Here is a 24,994-nt window from a genome sequence, read left to right as displayed (position 1 = left end):
CTCACTAACATTGCAGCTTCTTACAATACCACGATGGTAACTAATATAACGCATCCATATTTAAACGAAATTAATCATATTCAACATGTCATACAGTTGCAGTTTTACAAAATCTGTAACTGCTAATCTATTCATACAGATTCATTTCTGTCAATTTCTTTAATATAGAAAATAAAATCAAAGAATTACATATATTTATATCCTTTAGGTATGAGCACGGTTTTATATACCTACGTATATTTATAGAGGCATAAAACAGCTTGAGTGGACACTGTTCCGCTAATTTCAACTTCTGAAATATTGCTGTCGAATATGGTTCATGCAAAGTTCTCAATTAGTTATACATAACTTAGTTATACTTATAAATAGCGTCTTTTAAATACCTAAGAATATATTTTAACATATATATGTTTAGTTTCCCATCAATATTTTTTTATATGCTATAACAGTTGAAACGATATCTTACTAAAAATATTTTATCCTAAAAAGGAACTGTTCACTGGCAGCAAATACAAATTCAAGAATGAGAACGACACTTACCAGTTGATTGTCATGAATCCCAAAGTGGAAGATGGCGGCAAGTACACCATAGAAATCGGTGGCGTATCCAGCACTGCATTTTTGAACGTCGAAGAAGCTGATCCCAGCTATACATTTACTAAACCGCTTAAGAAGAAAATTGAAGGATTTACGCGTCATGAGACCACTTTGGAGTGTGCCGTTAGCAGTAGCATGGCCAACGTGACGTGGTTCAAAGACAATAAAAAAATCGAGTCCGATGACCCACGTTATCTCATATCAAAAGATATAAATGGAAACCTCAAGCTCATAATCAAAGATTCTGTACTCGAAGATACTGGCCAATACCGTTGTCAATTAGATAAGCAGCCAGAGAAGACTGAGACTGCGGTGAAAATTGTCGAATACCCATATAAATTTGTGAAAGTTCTAAAATCACTACAATGCATTGAAAAAGACAATATAACACTTGCGTGTGAAATTGATGACGCTACCGGCGAAGTACAATGGTGGCGCGGCGATGAAGAAATCAAAGGTGATAAACGCATACAAATTGTTAAAGATGGTCGAAAACGCAAACTGATTATCAAAGATTGTAAGGTCAGTGATGCTGGACAATTCAAATGTACAACAAATGCTGACAAAACTGAAGCTGAAATTGTAATTAATTGTAAGTTGTGAAATTAAATTTAAAGTTAGAAGATTAATTATTCGCAATCATATCTAAGGTAATGGCTCAAAGCGAGGTTTCTTTACTTACTTGGTTTTGCTTACTGTCAATAAGTAACTAAAAAGTTGTAAAATTTATCATTTGTTTGAAGCGCTGCCAAGCGTCATTTGACAACAATTGATGGCTTATTTGAAGGCGGTATTGGAGCACAGCATAGAAGAGTACCATAAAAAATCAAATAAAGCTGCGTTGAGCTTGTATTTTATGTCGAGATATGCTATTTTCTAAAAAGCGACTTCTAACGACGTTATCTTATACGTTAACCTTTAGGAAGACCAATTTTAATTCTTTTTTCGAAAATGAATACGTAATACAATCAGTCTTGTGAAACATATGTACTTTAGGGTGTTTTTTTTGTTTTTTTTTTTTTTTTGTTTTTGAACTATTAACATAGTTCCACCCTAATGAAGTCATTCATTGGAAATAGCCTAAAAAAATACCTTTTTTGTAGCAACACAGATTAAACTTCCTACAAGTTTGTGATGAAAATTTTTTCTATAGCTCTTTTCATTTACGAGATATATATAAAAAAAATGCAAATTTCATGGAAAAATNTTTTTTTTTTTTTTTTTTTTTTTTTGTTTTTGAACTATTACTTTTTTCCAGTTCCGTCACGAAATTTCATTGGAAATACCCTAAAAAAATACCTTTTTTGTAGCAAATATTATTAAACTTCCTACAAGTTTGTGATGAAAATTTTTTCTATAGCTCTTTTCATTTACGAGATATATATAAAAAAAATGCAAATTTCATGGAAAAATCAGGTTTAGTGCCCCGTACTACCTCGCCGGTGTGAGTTACGACTTTGTTGTACTGCGCACTTTTGTAGGGCGAACAATTCTGAGGAATATGCGTCTAAACTCAAAGCCATGCCATAAAATACCTCTGATCTGTAGGAATTTAAAGATAAAAAATCACGATTGTAGTGTATTTTATATGGAAAATTTTTACTTGCCTTGGTTTAGTTCTTAATGCCACTATTAAGGGCTAAAATTTTAAGGTATTTTTTTTAGGGTATTTCCAAGGAAATATTTCGTAACGGAACTGAACAAAATTAATATTAAAAAAAAAAACTCTATGCTATATATGTTTCACAAGACTGATTGTATTAAATATTCATTTTCGAAAAAAAAAACTAAATTTGGTCTTCCTAAAGGAAAGGTTAATGTATAACGTAACGTCGTTAGATACATAAGTTTTATAATATGTATAGACTGCACATATGTGCATAGATATGTTGTGTAGTAAATTTGTTATTTTTTTTCTGTTTACTTACGTACATTTTTTAGATCAGAATCGTTTTAATAAAAAGCTCAAAGACACAGATGCTGTGGAGCGTGAAAAGCTGGTGCTCGATGTTGAATTGCAAGATCAAACTGCACCTTGCCAGTGGAAAATCAATGGTAACCCTGTAGAGCCAAATGAGCGTATTGAAAGTAAAAATCTTGGTGGTGGCAAGCACCAGCTGATTTTCAATAATCTTGCCCTGGACGATGAGGGTGAAATAACATGTGAATCGGGTAAATTGTCTTCAACTTGCAAACTAACAGTGCGCAAAGGTGAAAGTCGACCAAACATTGACTGTCCGGATGAATTCGCTGGTCCAATAAATGCGCCTGTAGTACTCGAAGTACCATACAAAGGTAATTTTGTTCAGGGCTTTATTACTCTTTAGAACTTTAAATTCCATTTTAGAAACCGTTTACTGTTTTTATGACATTAAATGCATTTGATTTTAATAATTTATCTTCGCCAATGGGTGTTAATTAACCTAAAATATGATTGATTTTATTCCTTAAGTTAACGGTACAAGACAAACTCCCATAGAAGCCAAATTAGTGAAGGATGGTAAACCATTGCCTGTTAAAGAAGTTGAAGTGGGTGTAACTGAAGATAAAATAACATTTAAAATTAAGAAGCCAGCGCGTGACCTTTCAGGTCCATATGAAATAAAACTATCTAATGGGCAAGGTGAAGATATTAAGAATGTAACAGTTATATTCCAAGATGTTCCGCAGCCACCACGAAATGTCGATGTAGTTGAAGTTTTCCAGACATCTTGCAAAGTGACCTTCGATAAACCCAACGACGATGGTGGTTCACCTATCATTAAATATATAGTCGAACGCCAAGATCTAAGCAAAAAGCAAAGCTGGGAAGTTGTCGCTGAGGTTCAGCCGCAAGGAAAACTCTTTAAGAAGATAGAGGACCTTACGCCAAAAAGACAGTACAGATTCCGTATACGTGCTGTAAATAAAATTGGTCCATCGGATCCTGCTCCTTTCAAAAACATTGTATTAGCAAAAGATCCATGGGATGAACCCGGCAAACCGAAAAATGTCGACGTTACAGATTGGGATAAAGATCATGCTGATTTAAAATGGGATGCACCCGACAGTGATGGCGGTGATCCAATAACTGCCTATATTATTGAATACAAAGAAAAATTCTCTAATGATTGGGTAGCAGGCAAGAAAGTTTCTGGCGATGTTTGTGAGGGTACGGTAGATGGATTAAAAGAGAGACAACAGTATGAATTCCGAATCCGTGCTGTAAACAAGGCTGGTCCCGGTGAACCCAGCGACAAAACGAAAGCTATAATTGCTAAATGCCGATTTGTAAAGCCATTCATAGTTGGCGATTGTCTACAAAATGTTGTAGTAAAAAGAGGTCAAACTATTCGTTTCGATATCAAATATGATGGTGAACCAGAACCAGAGGCTAAATGGTGCAAAGGTACAGAAGACTTGAGTTTTGATAATCAACGTATTACACTTGACCAAATGGAACGAAATTCATGCATTACCATTAAAAAGGCAATTCGAAAAGATACTAGTATTTACAAGATTGTGTTATCCAATAGTTCTGGCACTATTGAAAGTGAAGCACAGGTAACTGTATTGGACAAACCATTAGCTCCCGGTGGTCCAATGGATCCTGAAGAAGTTAGAGCTGATCATATCAAAATGAAATGGAAGCGTCCACAGGATGATGGTGGTTGCGAAATAAGTGGTTATGCGTTGGAAAGAATGGACGAAGAAACAGGACGTTGGATACCTGCGGGTGAAGTTGGTCCAGACGAGACCTTTTTCAATTTTAAAGGCCTTACTCCAAATAAAAAATATAAATTCCGCGTCAAGGCTCTTAATAAAGAGGGTGAATCTGAACCATTAGAAACCACCGAGCCTATTATTGCCAAGAATCCTTACGATCCGCCAAGCCCACCTGGCAAACCAGAAATTTCAGATTACGATAATAAGAGCGTTACACTTAAATGGAAGCGTCCACCATCCGATGGAGGAAGGCCCATATTGAATTACATTGTTGAGGTGAAAGACAAATTTTCGCCAACTTGGAGTGAAATAGCCACAACTGAAGATTCCACACCAGAACTTTATGTCGATGGGCTTAAGGAGAAATTGGTTTACCAATTTAGGGTACGCGCTGTTAATAAGGCGGGCGCCTCAGAACCTTCTGAACCAACCGACAATCATTTATGCAAACATAGGAACCGTAAGTTGACTAATATAGGTTATTTACAGCTGTTGTTTCAACATGATAAGATATTGATGAAAAAGCTTAGCTTGCAAGACTTTATGCTTTCAACTGACAAATATATGCACCTGGAATATTGGTAATGATATCTTAAAGAAAAAAATATATTTTGCTAAACACATGTATCCTGAACGATATCGGTTCCATAAATACCAAACACATTCATGATACATTTATGTTAAAACATATACGTATACCTAGACGCTCCAACTAATTTAACATTAACTAAGTATTTGTTTCTATGTGGACAGTGTAAAACTAATCTGAGTCTAAATATCATCATTCAGCTTTTCATATTGCGAGAGAATTTTTTTAATACACACATCTAAATATTATTTTTGGAGAATGAAGTTTTTGGAGAAAATTTCACTTTACTTCAACTAAAATCTGTGCGTATTATGTGTATAATGCATCTTCAACTAACTTCAAATCGAGAAATCTGAAAGACGTCCCGTTATCTCGTTTTACTAATTCTATAGGATAAGCGATTTTTTGAACCTTAGAGCCCAGTTTTGATTTTGCATATTTTCTATGTGTTGAAGTATCAGAGGTGTTGCGGAATCCAAGACAAATTTTAATAGTTCTGATTTCAATGGTGTCGGAGAATCTAATTGAATTCTCGTATTTTCGAACACTCGCAAAAACTAATGTGACAAAACTTGCAAATGCATACGTTTGAAAGCGATTTTATTGAAGTTTTTAATGAGTTAATGTTTATAAAAATATAAAAAAGAGTTAAAAAAAAATAGTAAGACTTTGATCACAATTTTAAAATTTTTAATTTATTCTTCAAAATTTTTGCCCCTCAAAGCAATCACCCTTCGCTCCAGTAAACTTGTGCCAACGTTTTTTCCAATTCCTGAAACAGTTGTTAAAGTCCGGAATAGCCTTTAATTCGAGTAGCGAATCGCGTTTAATACCTTTAATTGACTCGAACAGTTTCTCCGGAGTAGTTGTTTGATTTTACTGAATAACCAAAAGACACCAGGAGCTAAATCAGGCGAATACGGTGGTTGCGGCATAATATTGGTTGAAAATTTGACGTAAAATTCACGAAGAATCAATGCAGTATGCGATGGTACATTATCATGGTGGGAAATTGGCTGGTTGGAAGAATCCAATGGCGCCTTCATTTTTCTTATCAAATGCTCTTTCAAAATGATTCTCACTGATCCTTTCGATATTTCAACGATGACAGTTAGATCTCTGGCTGTAAATCGGTAGTTCTCAGGTATTTTTATTGTCGTGCTGATCATCAGTTCATGTAGACGGCGATTCTAGACGCGGTTCGTCGTTAACGCATTCTCGACCCCTTTCAATTATTTTACCAATCAAAAGCACTTGCCAACATTCTGAATGTTTGTTTATAAAAAAAAAAACTCAGGGTATTTTAAAAGAATTTACAAAACCTATTTTAACACCAAATGCTCCTACCTGATTTTTTCTTTTCATAAATAATTTTGGGTTTTATTCTTATGTTGTCCTCTATATAGACCAAAATAAATATGTTTGTAATAATAAAATAAGTAGATTTCTTAAATTACATTTAAATCTTTTAGCGACTATCTCTTGTGTTGTTTTTGATAGCAATACCGATAAAATTGGTTTGCGTGACACCTGAAACTAATATAACACCCCTTTTTTTACTTTATTTAGGAACATAATTAATTCTATATGTATTTCATCCTATTAAAAATTAATAAATGACAATCACACTATTCCGCATAGTTGAAACAGCTAAAACTACACTGAGAAGTCCTTTGTGTTACCATATTTCATCACATCGTATTATTTTTGTTCTTTTGTTATTACGTTTCTTCGTCCTATTTGTGCAAGCATTTATTCATACCCATATATGTAAATTCTGTCGTTATACTTTTAACTTTCGTAATATTTATACTCTTGCAAAATGTTGCTACAATGCTTTTCGCCTAACGGTTGTTTGTAATAGACATAGAGTTATAAAAATGACCGGGATGACGAGACGAGTTGAATTCCGATTGACAGTCTGTCCCTCCAACCATCCGTCCGTCTGTGCAAGCAATAACTTGAGTAAAAATTGAGTTATCTTCATGAAATTTGTTACACATGTTCTTCGACTCCCAGGGTGGGTTGGTATTGCAGATGGGCGGAACCGACCTATTGCCACGCCACAAGACGTCATTAATCGAAAACATAATTAAGCGCTTAATTATTAGCCAAAAACTACGCTTGGTTGCCACACAACACAAATTTAAACTCCATCTTATTATTTTACTTTCCAGTAAACAAATCACTAACCAATTAATATATCCGAATAAAACTTTGCACGAATAGTGCTCTTGAGGTGTGCCACCTTATCCAAGACTAACCAAAACTACCCAATTCGAATATATGTATTTTTATGCCGGTTTCTATTGCGAACTTTTTACCGAAAGTTTCGGTCAACCTATTAGATATATTATTGAAATTCGAAATTTTTCAACTTTGTTCCATGCAAATTGCAAGAGTGTAAAATGTTCGGTTACATCTAAACTTAGCTTCCCCTTATTTGTTTTTTTTCCTGTATGATAAAAATGTCACATTTCATTAATATTAACTTACATGTAAATTTCGGCAGTAAAACCACAAATTGACCGTTCAACATTTAAGAGGGTTATAATTAAGACTGGACGCACCCACAAATGGTCAGTTGATGTCATTGGTGAACCGGCTCCAACTGTGCATTGGAGCTGGCGAGATGATATACCACTTTCCACTGGCGATCGCATTAAAATTGAGAACGTCGATTATCATACCGACTTCGTTATAACGAATGTAGTGCGTAAAGATAGCGGAATGTATACATTAAAAGTTGAGAATCGCAACGGTGTAGACCAAGAGACCGTGGAACTGATTGTGCATGGGAAGCCAACATCGCCAAAAGGACCGCTAACCGTGAGCGATGTAACAGCGAATGGATGTAAGTTACAATGGAAAAAGCCTGAGGATGATGGTGGTGTACCAATTAAAGAGTATGTCATCGAAAAAATGGACACAGCTACCGGCAAGTGGGTACGCGTAGGCCGTTCACCTGGTGAAAAGGAGCCGCCCAGTTTTGATGTAACAGGCTTAAATCCGGGATCCGAATATAAGTTCCGTGTTTGTGCGGTTAATGATGAAGGTGAATCTGAACCGTTAATCACATTGGTTGGTGTAGTTGCCAAAGATCCATATGATGAACCGAATAAACCAGGAACTCCAGAAATCACCGACTTTGATAACCAAAGCATTTCCATAAAGTGGACTCCGCCCAACAATGACGGTGGTGCACCCATTGAAAAATATATAATCGAGAAAAAAGATAAATCGAAGCCTGATTGGGAAAAGGCTATTGAAGTCCCTGGAAACCAATTGGACGCTTGCATAGATGGATTACAAGAGTATGGAGAATATCAATTTAGGGTTATTGCCATAAACAAGGCCGGCTTATCGCCACATTCAGATTCTAGCAAAGTTCAGGTCGCCAAATACAAAAAACGTAAGTATTTTTATTTTATTTTTAGAAGTATAGAACGACGAAAAGTTCTCAAAAATTGTGGTAGTAATATGTAATAACTAAATTCCAAAAAAGTTCCAAAAACTACATTGAATTTATCTGAGTTAACCTGAAATTACCTGAATGAAATGCGCAGTATGCATCTGTCCATTTATTCCGCAACAAATGAATTGAGTAAACGTTTTTCATAATGTATGCATAATGTATTAAGCATAGTTGACCAAGTCAATACGGCTACTTTGCTAGATTATGGGCGAACGACGCAACACCTAAAATAAAATATAAAAAAAATAAATAGAGGAATAGATGCAGTGTTGATAAAAAGTTCAATTATAATTTGAAATGAATGCATAATAGCTCACAAATATTCTCAATGCATTGCAAAGAACAACGCAGTATTATAATTAAACGGCAGCAATGAAATTTCTGGACTTCTTCTTATCTGCTGATTGCCCGATCATTCTACGCTTTTCTTAAGCCAACGTGGTTAATGAAAATTTAAGTAGTAGTTTTTATGTTGAAATGTTGAATTGCTTCTATTGACCATAAATATATGCAAACAATTGCAAACCGATCCAACCTCAGGAATATTTAATTGTTTGGTTTATAACTGGCTCAGTAATCAAGCTACATTAGCGGCCAAAAACCTAGATATCAGGTGTATTTGAAATTTATTGTTGCTTATGAAAATGAAAACTATCTAGATATACTCGAAATGATAGCATATAATCTTCGGCTGAAAATTGGGTCACCTATTCTGCGTAATATAAATTCAATTATGCATTTTTACACTTTTGGTAATTAAAAAAACGTACTAGTTGTAGCAGCAATTTCGACTGGGAAATCTAGTAAAACGTTGTCCTCTAGACACGTTTTCCAATGAGACTATTGGAATATATATACAAATACAGTTAATTAAATTGAATTTAAACATTAATTAATTAAAAACTACAATTAGAGTCAATCCACGAAAAGTTTGACACGAAATTTTCATTAAATTGAGAAAGCAGAAAACATTTCTTGAAAGTTTCTCTCTCCCATTCTGTAGTTTTTTATTGTTATTAACAGTCAAACTTTTTAGCCCGATTTAATTGAAAAATTAATATCTCGAACTCCCATTCGAGCGATATGAATGAAATTTTGTGCATTTTGTACCTACTATTTAATTATTTCAAATGTTATTTACATTTGCTACAAATTTGAACATAAAGTTAATGAAAAAAGAAATTCAACATCTTTGTTGATTTGTGATTAATAGCTACTCAAAGGAAATATATATCAGTCATTTTCAAAATTTGAAGTAATGTTCAAATTTTAACCCAGTAATTTCTTTCTCCGGTATACCGTTTAGGATTTTATTCATAAATACTATTTTACTCTATTGAATCGTTTATAATTAACGTATACCTTAGCCACAGCAGAGCGTGGATGGAATCCTCTAGTACTATACTGTGCATGAAAATATGACCAATTTACTATTTATATATGTTTATTAGTTAAACCGAGAATCGATCGTACAAATCTGAAGCCACTCTTAATACGTGCTGGTAAGCCAATTAAATATGATATCAATGTACGCGGAGAACCCCCACCAATCATTAGCTGGTATCAAAATGACAAAGAGTTAAAGACTGAGACGTTGCCTTCGAATTATGAGATTAAAAACATGCCGTATAATACTAAAATCTCAATTACTGAAACGGAACGCAAGCATACCGGTAAATACAAAATACGTGCTATCAACGAACATGGTGAGGATGAAGCCGATGTTGAAGTCAATATTCTAGCACCGCCAGCTAAGCCAAAAGGGCCGCTTGAAATTAAAGATATAACGAAAGATAGTTGTAAGCTGAAATGGAAGAAACCAGAAGATGATGGAGGCAAGCCAGTTACAGCCTATCAAGTTGAAAAGTTTGACAAGAAACATGGGCGCTGGGTACCTGTTGGGCGCACCTCCGGCAATGATACCGAAATCGAAGTCAAAGGTCTTCAAGAGGGCCATGAATATCAATTTCGGGTCAAAGCTATTAATGAAGAAGGTGAATCAGAACCACTTGAAAGTGAGGTTAGTATTGTTGCAAAAGATCCTTACACCACTGCTGGTAAGCCGAGTGCGCCAAAGATTGATGATTATAATGAACATATGGTTAAATTAAAATGGGAACCTCCTAATGACAATGGAGGTGCGCCAATCACAGGTTATGTAATTGAAAAGAAAGACAAATATTCGGCTATTTGGGATGAGGTGTTAGTAACAAACGTGAGTATAACGATTTTTAAGTTATACGAAAATATTTAAAATCGAAATTTTTATATCTCCAGACACCTAATCCAGAGGCAACCGTTAATGGTCTAATTGAAGGCAATGCCTATCAATTCCGTGTGCGTGCTGTAAATAAAGCCGGCCCTGGTGAACCTAGTGCTGCGACGGAACCTCACTTAGCTAAGCCAAGAAATTGTAAGGAAAATCAATTCCGTTTCACGTCTACCACATCCCTCGGCTATATAATGCTTCTAGCTTTTTCAATAACTAACTATATTTAATCTAATGTTTTTCAGGAAATATTAACAGCTAAGCAAAGCTTTTTTGTTGAAATCTATACGTATTTTTAATTGAAATTTATTAACAAGCGTTTAATGATTATTAGTGATACCGCATATCAACCGCGACAAAATGAAGCCTATAAAAGTGCGAGCAGGTCAAACAGTTAAATTTGATGTTGATGTAAAAGGCGAACCAGCCCCAACACTTACATGGATACTCAAAGAGAAAGAGCTATCCAGCGACAACCAAGTGCGTTTGGAAAATGAGGAATACAATACAAAACTGACGATATTGTATACAACACGTGGCCAAACCGGAATTTATAAATTAAAAGCTGAAAATATAAATGGCGTCGATGAGGCAGAAGTTGAAGTTATTGTACTGGACAAACCCTCAAAACCTGAAGGGCCTCTAGAAGTATTTGATATACTTAAAGAAGGTTGCAAACTGAAATGGAAGAAACCAAAAGATAACGGTGGCGTACCACTGACTAGTTATGTAATTGAAAAAATGGACACAGCAGTTGGTCGATGGCTGCAAGCAGGCTCCGTAGATCCTGAAAAGACAGAGCATGAAATTAAAGGTCTTGAGCCTAATCATCGGTATCAGTTTCGTGTTAAGGCGGTCAACGAGGAAGGCGAATCAGAGCCTTTAGAAACTGAGAATGTAATAGTGGCAAAGAATCCGTTTGATGTATCTGCACCACCTGGTTTACCAGAGTTAGAAGACTGGGATGAACATCATGTTAAACTAAAATGGGATCCGCCAATTCGCGACGGAGGTGTTCCAATTACCGGCTATGTAATTGAAATGATGGACAAAGACTCTGGGGAGTTTATCAAAGCCGCGGAAGTTGATGGCCCGATATGTAAGGCCACAGTTAAGAAACTGGAAGAAGGGCAGCAATATAAATTCCGAGTACGCGCCATAAATAAAGCCGGCACTTCTGAGCCATCTGAGCAAACTAATTGGCATACAGCCAAACCACGCTTCCGTAAGTAATACATAATAAATATTATTTACTGCTTTTAAAATCTAAAAAAATCTTTTTTTTGCGACATTTTTGAAATCTTAATTTTTTCAGTAAAGCCGCATATTGATCGTACTAATTTAAAACCAGTTATAGTGAAAGTTGGTCTATCCATAAGTTTAGATATTGCTGTTAAAGGTGAACCTGTGCCGAAAATTGAATGGTTCTTTGGAGAACAATCATTGGTATCCGAAGCAGAAGGTATTAAGATTGATAATGTTGACTATAATACCAAATTCTTTGTAATGCGTGCTAAACGGCCTCAAAGTGGAAAATATGTTATAAAAGCCACAAATGAAGTTGGCGAAGATGTTGCTGAATTAGATATTACTGTTTTGGGTAAACCGGGTAAGCCAAAAGGTCCACTACAAGTTAACGACATTAATAAGCATGGTTGCAAATTGAAATGGGAAAAGCCCTTAGATGATGGTGGCGCTCCAATCGAATATTATGAAATTGAAAAACTAGATCCACATACGGGGCAATGGTTGCCATGTGGTAAAAGCACTGAGCCTGAAGCCAAAATAATAGGTCTTCAAGAAGGCAAACCATATAAATTCCGAGTAAAGGCTATTAATAAGGAGGGTGAATCGGAACCTTTGGAAATTGAAAAACCAATTATAGCGAAGAATCCATTTGATGAACCAGATAAACCTGGTCGACCAGAACCAACCAACTGGGATAAGGATTTCATAGATTTAGCGTGGAACCCACCACAAACTGATGGAGGCGCACCAATTCAAAAGTATATTATTCAAATGCATGACAAATCTGGACGCGGATGGGTTGACACTGCTACTGTACCGGGAGACCATACAAAAGGCACTGTTAGTAATGTAGAAGAAGGTCATGAGTATGAATTCCGTATTGTGGCAGTTAATAAAGCTGGACCTAGTGAACCCAGCGATATTTCAAAACCAATTGTTGCCAAACCGCGTTTCCTTAAACCACATATTGAACGTAAGACTTTACAAAAGAAAGTACTGCGCAGCGGCCAACTGTTACACATCGAAGCAGCTGTAAAAGCTGAACCACCCGCTAAAGTGACCTGGACCTATAACGGACAAGTGCTCAAAACAAATGAACGCATTAAAATTGAAAATGAAGATTATAAAACTACATTTATTATGCCAAAAGTTAAGCGTGCAGACAAAGGTATATATATTGTGACAGCTAAAAATGATTCCGGCACTGATACTGTTAGCGTGGAACTGGAAGTACTATGCAAGCCGGGTAAACCCAAAGGTCCGCTTTCTGTTTCTGATGTAACAGCCGAATCAGTTCATTTGAAATGGGAAAGACCCGAAGATGATGGAGGAGAACCAATTGAGCACTATGTTGTTGAACGCATGGATACTGAAACAGGGCGCTGGGTACCAGTATGCACATCTAAGTTACCAGAAGCCGAGGTTACAGGATTAGTCGAAGGTAAACAATACATGTTTCGAGTTAAAGCAGTTAATGCAGAAGGTGATTCAGAACCTTTGGTTACCGAAACATCTATCACGGCTAAAAATCCATACGATGCTGCTGATGCTCCAGGGAAACCACGAATATCTGATTGGTCAGCTAGCCATGCTGATTTATCTTGGCGTCCCCCACAAAATGACGGCGGGGCGCCGATTACCGGTTACATTATTGAAAAAAAAGATAATAACACTGGAAAGTGGCAAAAAGTTTTAGAAACTAGTACACCTGATTGTAAAGCACGAGTTAATGATTTAATCGAAGGTACGAAATATCAGTTCCGAGTAAAGGCTGTTAACAAAGCCGGACATAGTAAACCTTCTGAATCTTCAGATCAGTTGACGGCAAAGGATCGTTTTGCGCCGCCTAAAATAGATAGAACAAATATAAAAGATGTAATAATCAAAGCTGGACAGCATGTGCGTCTCGATATCAAAGTATCAGGAGAGCCTCCAGCAACCAAAACTTGGTTCCATAATAAAGCTCGCATGGAAGATCAAACCGGTGATATAAATATCGATTTGGAGCATTATCGTACCAAGTTTTCTTTACCTATTGCAAAGCGTACAAATACTGGAAAATACACAATCAAAGCAGAAAACGATTCAGGTCATGATGAGGCTACGTTTGAAATCATAGTTTTGGATAAACCTGATAAGCCAGAAGGACCGTTGCGGGTTCAAGATGTACACAAAGAAGGTTGTCAATTGAAATGGAATCCACCATTAGATAACGGTGGCCTACCAATAGAGTACTATGTGGTTGAGAAAATGGATTTGGAAAGCGGGCGTTGGTTGCCAGCTGCACGCGTTAAAGAACCTTTCGTCGAGCTCAGTAATTTAGAAGCGGGACATGAATATAAATTCCGTGTAGTAGCAGTAAATACAGAGGGCGAGTCAGAACCGTTAGATGGTGAACATTCAGTTATAGCAAAGAACCCATTCGATGAACCTGGTAAACCAGGAACACCTGAAGTTGTTGATTGGGATAAGGATCGTGTAGATTTGGTATGGAGGCCACCATTAAATGATGGTGGGGCACCAATTACAGGTTATATTATTGAAAAACGTGAGAAAGGTACAGATCGCTGGATTAAAGCAGCAGAAATACCAGCCGGACCAGGAATTGACGGGTGCAAAGGTACTGTACCAAATCTTGACGAAAATTGTGAATATGAATTCCGCGTAAAGGCCATAAACAAAGCTGGCTCTGGAGAGCCGTCTGATGCAAGCAAGTCTGTAATTACAAAACCAAGGAAATGTGCGTTATTTTATTAAATTTTCACGATAACAAACATTAAACTTTTCGAGTTTTTTTTTACAGTGGCTCCAAAAATTGAACGTCGCCATATTCATACTTATAATGTGAAAGCCGGAGAACGAATATACTTAGACATACAAGTTACGGGCGAACCCGCACCCGATGTTACGTGGTCCCAATCCGGAAAATCTATAATATCCACATCTAGTAGACGCATTGAAAGCATACCTAATAGTACAAAATATTTTAACGAGTCTCCTGAACGTAAGGATACTGGTCTATACAAAATTGTTGCAACAAATAAATATGGCCAAGATGAAGTTGAATTCCAGGTCAATATAATAGGTAAATTAATTTTCTCAGGATGATAAGTAATTTAACATTTAATCAATTGGTTTTCGATTAAATCAAATTATTAGCTAAACCTGGTAAACCTGAAGGCCCGCTCAATGTTTCAAATATACATAAGGAGGGTTGCAAGCTTAAATGGCATAAGCCTAAAGATGATGGTGGAGAACCTATTGAAGGATATTTGGTGGAAAAGCTTGATCCTGAAACTGGCATTTGGTTGCTGGTAGGTAAAGCTGAAGGACCGGAATTTGAAGTTGATGGTTTAAATACTGGGCATGAGTATAAATTCCGAGTTAAGGCTTTGAACAAAGAAGGAGAGTCAGAACCATTAGAAACATTCGGATCCATCATTGCGAAGGATCCTTTTGGTGAGATTTTTTTCAACTTTAATATATCCATTTACTTCTATATTAAGTACGAATTTATTAATATTAATTTATTTCTAGTAACACCATCACAGCCAGGTGCACCGGAGCCAAAAGATTGGACAGTAAACAAGATTGAACTTGTTTGGCAAGAACCAGCTTCTGATGGTGGTTCTCCAATAACCGGATACATAGTCGAAATGAAAGATAAATATAGTCCAATATGGGAAAAAGCTTTAGAAACAAGTGATCCTAAACCCACAGCCATAATTCATGGCTTAGTTGAAGGCAATGAGTACCAATTTAGAGTTGTAGCCGTAAATAAAGCAGGCCCTTCGGAAGCATCTGATTCTAGTAAAACGTTCATAGCCAAACCTCGTTTTCTTCCTCCGAAAATTGATCGACGAAATTTACGTGACGTTACTATTTCTGCTGGCGCTTCACTTAAATTCGACGCTGTTATTGCAGGTGAACCAGCACCTAAAGTTGAATGGCGCTTTAACAACTGCCCTTTGCAATCCGGTAGCACTGTTACAATTGAGAGTCCGGATTATTATACAAAAATTGTCGTTAGGCCAACAGCCCGTGGAGATTCTGGTGAATACGTTGTAAAAGCTACCAATAGCTCCGGTAAAGATAGTGTTCTAATAAATGTCGTTATAACAGACAAACCTAGTCCCCCAAAGGGTCCATTGCAAATTTCTGGAGTTTACAAAGAAGGTTGCCATCTCAAATGGAAGCGTCCTGCTGATGATGGTGGCACACCTATTGAGTATTTCCAGGTTGATAAACTTAATCCAAAAACTGGTTGTTGGATACCGGTGTGCCGTTCTAATGAGCCGCAAGCAGATGTTACTGGACTGGAAACAGGCGGCGAATACAAATTTCGTATTTCGGCTGTAAATGCTGAAGGTGAATCAGCCCCATTAATAAGCGATGAGTCCATAATAGCAAAAAATCCTTTCGACCAACCTGGAAAGCCCCAAGATCTTCGCGCTACTGACTGGGATAAGCATCATGTTGATTTAGCTTGGATTCCACCAATAGTTGATGGAGGTTCTCCAATTACAGGATATATCGTTGAAAAGAAGGATAAATATGGGCAATGGGAGAAAGCAGTTGAGGTTCCGTCGGATCAATGCAAAGCGTCTGTACCTGACTTAATTGAGGGACAATCGTATGAGTTCCGTGTATCTGCTGTAAACGCTGGGGGCATTGGTGAACCATCTGATGCTACAGTACGAATTATAGCAAAACCCCGTAACAAGGCACCTTTAATTGATCGTACAAATCTAAATGAAGTACGCATAAAAGCTGGTCAACCGTTCACATTTGATGTGAAAGTATCAGGCGAGCCTGCTCCACAAACCAAGTGGTGGCATAAAAAACGTGAAGTAACTTCAAAGGACAATATCAAAGTGACACACATTGAATATAGCAGCAAATTAAAAGTTTCCAATGCAACTCGTGCGGAGTCTGGTATTTTCACAATACACGCAGAAAACCCTTCTGGGGAAGATTCTGCAGAAGTTAAGGTTATTGTAATCGATAAGCCATCTCCACCGAACGGTCCTCTGAAAGTTAACAATGTTCATGCTAAAGGTTGTACACTTAAATGGAATCCTCCGGATGATGATGGCGGTCAACCAATTGACTCTTACGTTATTGAAAAGCTCGACGAAAACACTGGTCGTTGGACACCTGCTGGTGAAACCGATGGACCGAAAACTCAATTTGATGTATCAGGTTTGACATCTGGACATAAATATAAGTTCCGGGTCCGTGCCAAAAATCGACAGGGAATTTCAGAACCTCTTACTACCCCCCACTCTACAGAAGCAAAGAACCCTTACGATGAACCATCTAAACCAGGTACACCTATCATTAAAGACTATGATAAAGACTTTGTTGATTTGGAATGGTCGAGGCCGGAAAGTGATGGTGGCACACCAATATCAGGATATGTTATTGAGAAACGCGATAAGTATTCTCCCAATTGGGAAGAAGTCGCAATTATATCAGATGACGTTTGCATTGGGCATGTACCCAATCTGACTGAAGGTATTAAATATGAATTCCGCATACTTGCAGTTAATAAGTCAGGGAAAAGTGAACCTAGTGATCCAGCAGCACCACATCTAGCACGAAGCAAGAATGTCCCTCCTAATATTGACCGTAATCACATGTTAGACATCAAAGTACGTGCCGGACAAGCATTTGAATTTGATGTACCAGTAACAGGAGAGCCTATTCCTAGTAAAGAATGGTCCCACGAAGGAAACGTGGTTGTCAATAGTGATCGTGTAAAAATTATTAATGAAGACTATCGAACAAAGTTTAGAGTAGTTGACTCGAAGCGTGTCGATACTGGCACTTATACACTTACTGCTTTCAATATCAATGGTACCGATCGAGCTGCAGTTAAAGTTACAGTATTGGACGTACCTTCACCACCCGAAGGACCATTGCGTCCACAAGATATAACCAAAAATTCGATTACGTTAAGCTGGCGACCACCTAAAGATGACGGCGGTTCTGAAATTAGCCATTACGTTATAGAAAAAATGGATGCTGCAACATTGCGTTGGATACCAGTAGGTGAAACTACGGAAAACCAAGTTCGCGCAGATAATTTAATTGAGGATCATGACTATAATTTCCGCGTGCGCGCAGTAAATAAGCAAGGTGAGTCTTCGCCGCTTGCAACTACACAGTCTATTACAGCTAAAGATCCATTTTCACGTCCTGATAAACCGGGACAACCACAACCGTTAGATTGGGGTAAAGATTTTGTTGAGCTTAAATGGTCTGCTCCAAAACGTGATGGCGGGTCTCCGATTACCGGGTACATTGTTGAAAAACGGCCAAAATTTGGACAATGGGAAAAGGCAGTTGATTTACCATATAGTGAAACTAAAACTTTGATACCTGACCTGTCCGAAAAAGGTGAATACGAATTTCGTGTAATTGCTTTAAATAAAGCAGGTCGTAGCGGCCCATCCGATCCATCAACATTAGTAACATGCAAACCTCGTTTTTTGGCACCATACTTCGACAAAACGCTTTTGCAAGATATAACTGTTCATACAGGCAAGTGCCTGGGTTGGACACTACCCATTGAAGCTTCCCCAAAGCCAACTGTAAAGTGGTCATTTAATGGTGTTCAAATTCAGCCAAAACCGGGCCTCGATATGAGTATATTCCAAAATGAATTGACATTTCAAATTTCTTCCGCTCTGAGGGCAGATGAAGGTGTTTACACTTTATCTTTAAAAAATGAGCACGGAATGTTTGAAGCATCCGCTCATGCAACTGTTTTAGACCGACCCAGTCCACCGATTGGTCCACTGCATGCAACTAACATAACTAAAGATGGTTGCCACATGTCATGGGGTATACCGAAAGATGATGGCGGATCACCAATTTTACATTACGTTATTGAAAAAATGGACCTTTCGCGTGGTACATGGTCAGATGCAGGTATGAGTACACATCCAGTACATGAAGTAACACGCTTAACACATCGCAAGGAATATATATTCCGCGTTAAAGCAGTTAATGCCATTGGTGAATCAGATCCTTTGGAAATTCCTCAAAGTATTATAGCTAAAAACGAATTCGATGAACCGGATGCTCCTGGACGTCCACTGGTCACAGATTGGGATCGCAATCACGTTGACCTGCTATGGACACCACCGCAGTCAGACGGAGGTGCACCGCTAACAGAGTATATTATTCAAAAGAAAGAAAAAGGAAGCCCTTACTGGGTAAACACGCAGCATGTGCCACCAGACAAGACATCTGTCTCTATACTTGGTTTGACAGAAAGGCAGGAATATGAATTCCGCGTTATAGCAGTTAATAAAGCAGGACAGTCAGAACCTTCAGAATCATCAGACCTTATTATAGCAAAAGCTCGTTATCTGGCACCCAAAATCATAACCCCACTACAAGATATTAGAATAAAAGCTGGTCTTATACTTCACATTGACATCGACTTTATTGGAGAACCTACACCAGAAGTTATTTGGAATCAAAACAATATTTCCTTAATCTCCGATGAGCGCTCAACCATTACCTCCGTTGGTCATCACACTGTTGTACATATTGTAAATTGTCAACGTAACAACTCAGGTACATACCATTTACTAATTCGTAATGACTCGGGAATCGATGAAGGAAGCTTTCAGTTAGTGGTTTTGGATCGACCAGGACCACCAATAGGTCCCTTGGAATATGAAGAGGTTACAGCTAATTCAGTAACTATATCATGGAAACCACCAATTGATAATGGAGGTTCAGAAATTTCATCATATGTCATTGAAAAACGTGATCTAACTCATGGTGGGGGTTGGGTGCCTGCTTTGAATTATATCAATGCAAAATATAATCATGCTGTTGTACCTCGTCTACTAGAGGGCACCAAATATGAATTTCGCGTCTTGGCTGAAAACTTACAAGGGCGTTCCGATCCTCTAAATAGTGATGGACCTGTAATAGCCAAAAATCAATATACAGTCCCCGGTATACCAAGTAAGCCAGAACTTACCGACAGTGAAAAAACCCATATCACATTCAAGTGGAAGCCACCGATTAGTAATGGTGGTTCAGCTATTTTGGGTTATGATATTGAACGACGCGACTTGACAACTGGTCGTTGGGTTCGTATTAATGCTGAGCCAGTACCTAACACGGAATATAGTGACGAACGGGTAAGTCTTGATCACAAATATCAATATCGTGTATCGGCTGTAAATGCAGCAGGCAGTGGAAAGCCATCGGAACCCTCAATTACATTCAGCGCACGTCCTATGCGTGAAAAACCAAGATTACATCTCGGTGATCTTGTTGGTAGACGGATTAAAATCCGAGCTGGGGAACCGCTTAACCTTAATATACCCATATCAGGAGCACCTACGCCAACAATCGAATGGAAACGAGGTAACCTTACGGTGCAGGAAACAAACAAAATTTCTTATAATACTAACTCGGAACGCACTATCTTTCGTATTGATGATTCTACCAGGCAGGATTCTGGTATGTATACAGTGACTGCTGAAAATGAATTCGGAAAGGATTCCGCAGACATTGTACTCATAGTCGTTGACAAACCAAGTCCACCTGAAGGACCACTAAATTACACGGAAATTGCCCCAGATCACATTTGTTTAGAATGGAATCCACCGGAAGATAATGGCGGTAGTGAAATCACTGGGTATATTATTGAATTCAGTGAATTTGGCGTGGACAATTGGCGTCCAATACCTGGTTATTGTCCGAAGACCAATTATACGGTTAAAAATTTGATTGAAGGTAAAAAGTATGCTTTCCGTGTCATGGCTGAAAATATTTATGGAATTTCTGAGCCATTAGACGGCAAGCCTGTCTTAGCAAAATCTCCGTTTGAACCGCCAGAAGCACCCAAGAATCTGCGCGTTGCAGCCTATACTCCAAGTTCGGCAAGCTTGGATTGGCAGCCACCGGAATCATGTGGCGGTAAGCCAATTACTGGGTATATTGTAGAAAGAAGAGAACGGGGAGGCGAATGGATTAAATGTAATAATTACCCCACACCAAATACTAGTTATACTGTACAAGACTTACGTGAAGGTAACCGTTATGAGTTCCGAGTCACAGCTGTAAATGCAGCAGGTCCTGGAAAACCGTCGAAACCAACTGAACCAATGACTGCTCAACTGCAGCGTTATAAACCTGACGCCCCTGAGCCACCAAAAGCAGATCGCATCACTAAAGATGGTGTCACACTTTCATGGAGGCCACCACGATTCGATGGTAAATCGAAAATCAAAGGCTACTACCTACAAGTACGACCCAAGGATTCAAAAGACTGGTTGCCGGTCAATGATCTTCCAATCAGTGAAACAGTTTATCATGTACCTAGTTTAAAGGAAGGTGACTCATACTCATTTCGTGTATTTGCTGAAAATGATGTCGGACGTTCCGACCCATCCAAGCCATCTCAGCTAATTCCTATTGAAGAGCAACCAAATAAACCACATATGGATCTTGGACGTGTACGAGACATTGTTTGTCGAGCTGGAGACGATTTCTGTATTCACGTTCCGTACATTGGCTTCCCTAAGCCCACCGCACATTGGTATTCAAACGACATACTTATAGAAGATGATGGTCGCCGAATATTCCACCATTTGACCGACAATGCTGCATCCTTCGTTGTTAAAAACTCCAAACGGGCTGATTCCGGACAATATAGATTACAACTTAAAAATCTTTCAGGTTTTGACACGGCTACAATTAATGTAAAAGTATTAGATCGGCCACAACCTCCAACAAATCTATATGCAGATGAGTTTGCAGGCGATGCGTTAACACTTTATTGGACTCCACCTAAAGATGATGGTGGCTCTTGCATCACCAATTATATCATTGAAAGAAAAGAAAAATCGTCAAACACATGGACGAAAGTAAATAGTTACTGCACTGTACCATTTTTACGCATACGCAATTTGAATCTAGGTAAAGACTATGACTTCCGCGCTTACGCCGAAAATAAATACGGCATATCCGAGCCGGCTACAACCTCAGAACCCATTCGAGCTCGTCATCCATTCGATGTGCCGAATGCACCTGGCATACCCCGAGGCATTGACTCAAGTGAGGATAGCATTACAATAACTTGGGCTAAACCGAGACACGATGGCGGTTCGCCTATTACTGGCTATATTATTGAAAAACGCTTAATAAGCGATGAAAAATGGACTAAAGCAATACACGCACATTGCCCAGATTTAACTTGCAGAATACCGAATCTGATTGAGAATGGAGAGTATGAATTCCGCATTTCTGCTATTAATGCAGCTGGACAATCGCCATACAGCGCTTCTAGTGACCCTATCTTTTGTCGTCGGCCACCACTTGCACCGAAGATAACGTCAGATTTGTCGATTAGAGATATGACAGTTATCGCTGGTGAAGAATTCTGCATTACTGTACCATACACCGCGAACCCACGTGCTACACCTACATGGACAATAAATGGACAAGAAGTCATCCAAAATGAGCGAATATGTTTTACTACATCTGATTACAGTTCCATTTATTGTAACAAATCTGCAAAACGTATAGAGACTGGTTCATATTCTATTACCCTGACTAATAATAACGGTTCTGATACAGCATCTTGCCATGTCACAGTGGTTGATAGACCTAGTCCACCACAAGGTCCGTTATCAGTTTTTGATATAACGCCTGACACTTGTACGTTGACCTGGAAGACACCATTAGACGATGGTGGATCGCCTATAACCAATTACGTTGTCGAAAAGTTGGATAATAGTGGAACCTGGACAAAGGTTAGTAGTTTTATTCGTAATACCCATTACGATGTTATGGGTTTAGAAACAAATCGTAAATACCGCTTCCGCGTACGAGCTGAAAATCAATATGGACTTTCTGATCCTCTGGAATTAGACGATCCAGTGGTGGCAAAATATCAATTCACAGTGCCAGATACACCAGGTCAGCCGAAAGTAATTGATTGGGACTCTGGCAATGTTACACTTATATGGGCTCGTCCATCTAGTGACGGTGGATCACGTATCCAGGGTTATCAAATTGAATACCGGGATATTGTCAATGATTCGTCATGGAATACTTATGAATATTTAATTAAAGATACAAAGTATCAACTTTATAATCTAACAAATGGTTGCGAATATGAATTCCGTATAAAAGCTAAGAATGCCGCTGGTTTTAGTAAGCCATCACCACCCTCTACCAAATTTAAATTAAAAGGTAGATTTACGGCGCCCTCTCCTCCAGGTACACCTCAGGTTACGAAGGTCGGTAAAAACTATGTTGATCTCAAATGGGAAAGACCAAGTAGCGACGGTGGTTCGCGTATTACAGGATATATTATTGAACGTCGCGATATTGGCGGTGCAGTTTGGGTGAAATGCAACGACTACAACGTTATGGACATTGAATACACAGTGCTTAATTTAATTGAAATGGGTGATTATGAATTTCGTATTTTCGCAGTGAATGCGGCTGGTCGGTCCGAACCGAGCACCTGTACTATGCCCATTAAGGTATGCGAAGTGATTGGTGGTGTAAAACCAGGATGGGTTTCTCGTTTACAAGACCGTATTGCGCCATGTAATAAAGACTTCACAATGGAATGCGAGGCCTCAGGAAAGCCTCTACCAAATGCCAGATGGTTACGAAATGGTAAAGAAATTAAAATGGGAGGGGGGCGAATTATATCTGAAAGTAAAAATGGTATATTCCGTTTACACATTTCTAATGTACAATCCAGCGATGATGGTGACTACACCTGCGAAGCATTTAATTCTCTTGGATTCGTACATACAACTGGACATTTAAAGATTGGTTCTCCCCCAGTTATCACACGTTGTCCAAACGAACTGCTGCTTACTGAAGGTGATAATACCAAAATCAAAATTTTTTATAATGGTGATCAGCCAATGAATATCAGTCTAAATAGAAACAACGAGGCAATTTCGGAGAAAGATGAACCACATTTTAAATGTACTGTATTCGATGATTATGTTACAATCTTTATTCGTGATATTGCAAAAACTGATGCTGGACTTTATCAAATTAAATTTGAAAATGAATCAGGAACTGCCACAGGTCAATTCGATGTACGTATTACTGGATTAGCTTCTGCTCCCGTCGGTCCCATGGGTGTGTCTCATATCAATAAACATTCTTGTACGTTATCATGGCGTCCTCCATCCCACAATGGAGGCCTACGTATAACACACTATGTAGTTGAACGTAAGGATGTGACTTCACCACACTGGATTACTGTATCCAGTTTTTGCAAAGACTTATCCTTTAATGTTCAGGGACTAATTGAAAATCAAGACTACATCTTCCGTGTCATGGCAGTTAATGATAATGGTTTGGGACCGCCATTAGAGGGTTTGAATCCTGTTCGAGCAAAAGCGCCCATTGACCCACCATCTCCACCAGGAAAGCCAACCATAACAGAAGTTGGTGGCAATTTTGTGCATTTAGAATGGACGAAGCCGGAGACCGACGGTGGTGCTCATGTACAAGGCTATTGGGTTGATAAGCGCGAAGTTGGTAGCAGCACATGGCAACACGTTAACGTTACCATTTGCCTTACCAATCAAATAAACTGCTCAAATCTAATTGAAGGCCGTCAATATGAATTCCGAGTTTTCGCACAAAATGAAGCTGGATTGTCGAAGGAATCCTCTAATTCATCCGCAATTAAAGTAATAGATCCACAGGCAGCTACTCCACCAATTATTGTTAAGCCACTCGGCGATGCTACGTGCATACAAAATCATAATGCTCAATTTACGTGCACCATTACTGGCCTACCACGCCCAGTTGTAACATGGTACAAGGGAGCACGAGAAATTACTAATGGTGCACGTTATCATATGTATGCAGAAGGTGACAACTATTTCCTCAGTATCATAGATGTCTTTGGTGAGGATGCAGACGAATATGTTTGTCGTGCTGTCAACAAGGCTGGGGCTAAATCAACACGCGCTGCATTGGCTATTATGAGTAAGTTATTACTTATTTATGTATTAATTTTTCAAAGCGCTAACTTTTATATAAGAATGTCAAAATATATTGTTCAGATGCAGGAAGTTAACCACAAACCTAA

General features: G+C 38.3%; 2 protein-coding genes across 24 annotated transcripts in view; one reads left to right on the top strand and one right to left on the bottom strand.

The window, feature by feature from the left end:
• LOC108969217 (potassium voltage-gated channel protein Shal) overlaps window positions 1-24,994 on the bottom strand; it is a 172,881-nt gene that overhangs the window by 6,316 nt on the left and 141,571 nt on the right. For both annotated transcript variants that reach the window (XM_018933795.1, XM_018933796.1), the window contains exon 6: window positions 8,441-8,590. In XM_018933795.1, coding sequence (XP_018789340.1) covers window positions 8,564-8,590 — 27 coding nt within the window. In that variant the 3' untranslated portion in view covers window positions 8,441-8,563. The remainder of the gene's footprint in view (window positions 1-8,440; window positions 8,591-24,994) is intronic.
• The window catches only part of LOC108969215 (twitchin), a 102,971-nt gene that overhangs the window by 65,121 nt on the left and 12,856 nt on the right, over window positions 1-24,994 (top strand). For 21 of the 22 annotated variants that reach the window (XM_018933779.1, XM_018933771.1, XM_018933773.1 and 18 more), the window contains 11 exons: window positions 490-1,189; window positions 2,539-2,892; window positions 3,050-4,762; window positions 7,404-8,303; window positions 9,818-10,581; window positions 10,644-10,779; window positions 10,970-11,860; window positions 11,951-14,623; window positions 14,687-14,968; window positions 15,043-15,342; window positions 15,421-24,891. In XM_018933779.1, the coding sequence (XP_018789324.1) occupies window positions 490-1,189; window positions 2,539-2,892; window positions 3,050-4,762; window positions 7,404-8,303; window positions 9,818-10,581; window positions 10,644-10,779; window positions 10,970-11,860; window positions 11,951-14,623; window positions 14,687-14,968; window positions 15,043-15,342; window positions 15,421-24,891 (18,184 nt within the window). The remainder of the gene's footprint in view (window positions 1-489; window positions 1,190-2,538; window positions 2,893-3,049; window positions 4,763-7,403; window positions 8,304-9,817; window positions 10,582-10,643; window positions 10,780-10,969; window positions 11,861-11,950; window positions 14,624-14,686; window positions 14,969-15,042; window positions 15,343-15,420; window positions 24,892-24,994) is intronic. The other variant, XM_018933774.1, reaches the window with a different exon arrangement.

The sequence above is a fragment of the Bactrocera latifrons genome, unplaced genomic scaffold (genome assembly GCF_001853355.1).
Source record: "Bactrocera latifrons isolate USDA-ARS-PBARC rearing strain unplaced genomic scaffold, ASM185335v1 scaffold_244, whole genome shotgun sequence".
NCBI classification, from domain to species: domain Eukaryota; kingdom Metazoa; phylum Arthropoda; class Insecta; order Diptera; family Tephritidae; genus Bactrocera; species Bactrocera latifrons.
Note: the sequence above shows the minus strand (reverse complement) of the source record. Positions and strands in the feature narration are given on the sequence as shown.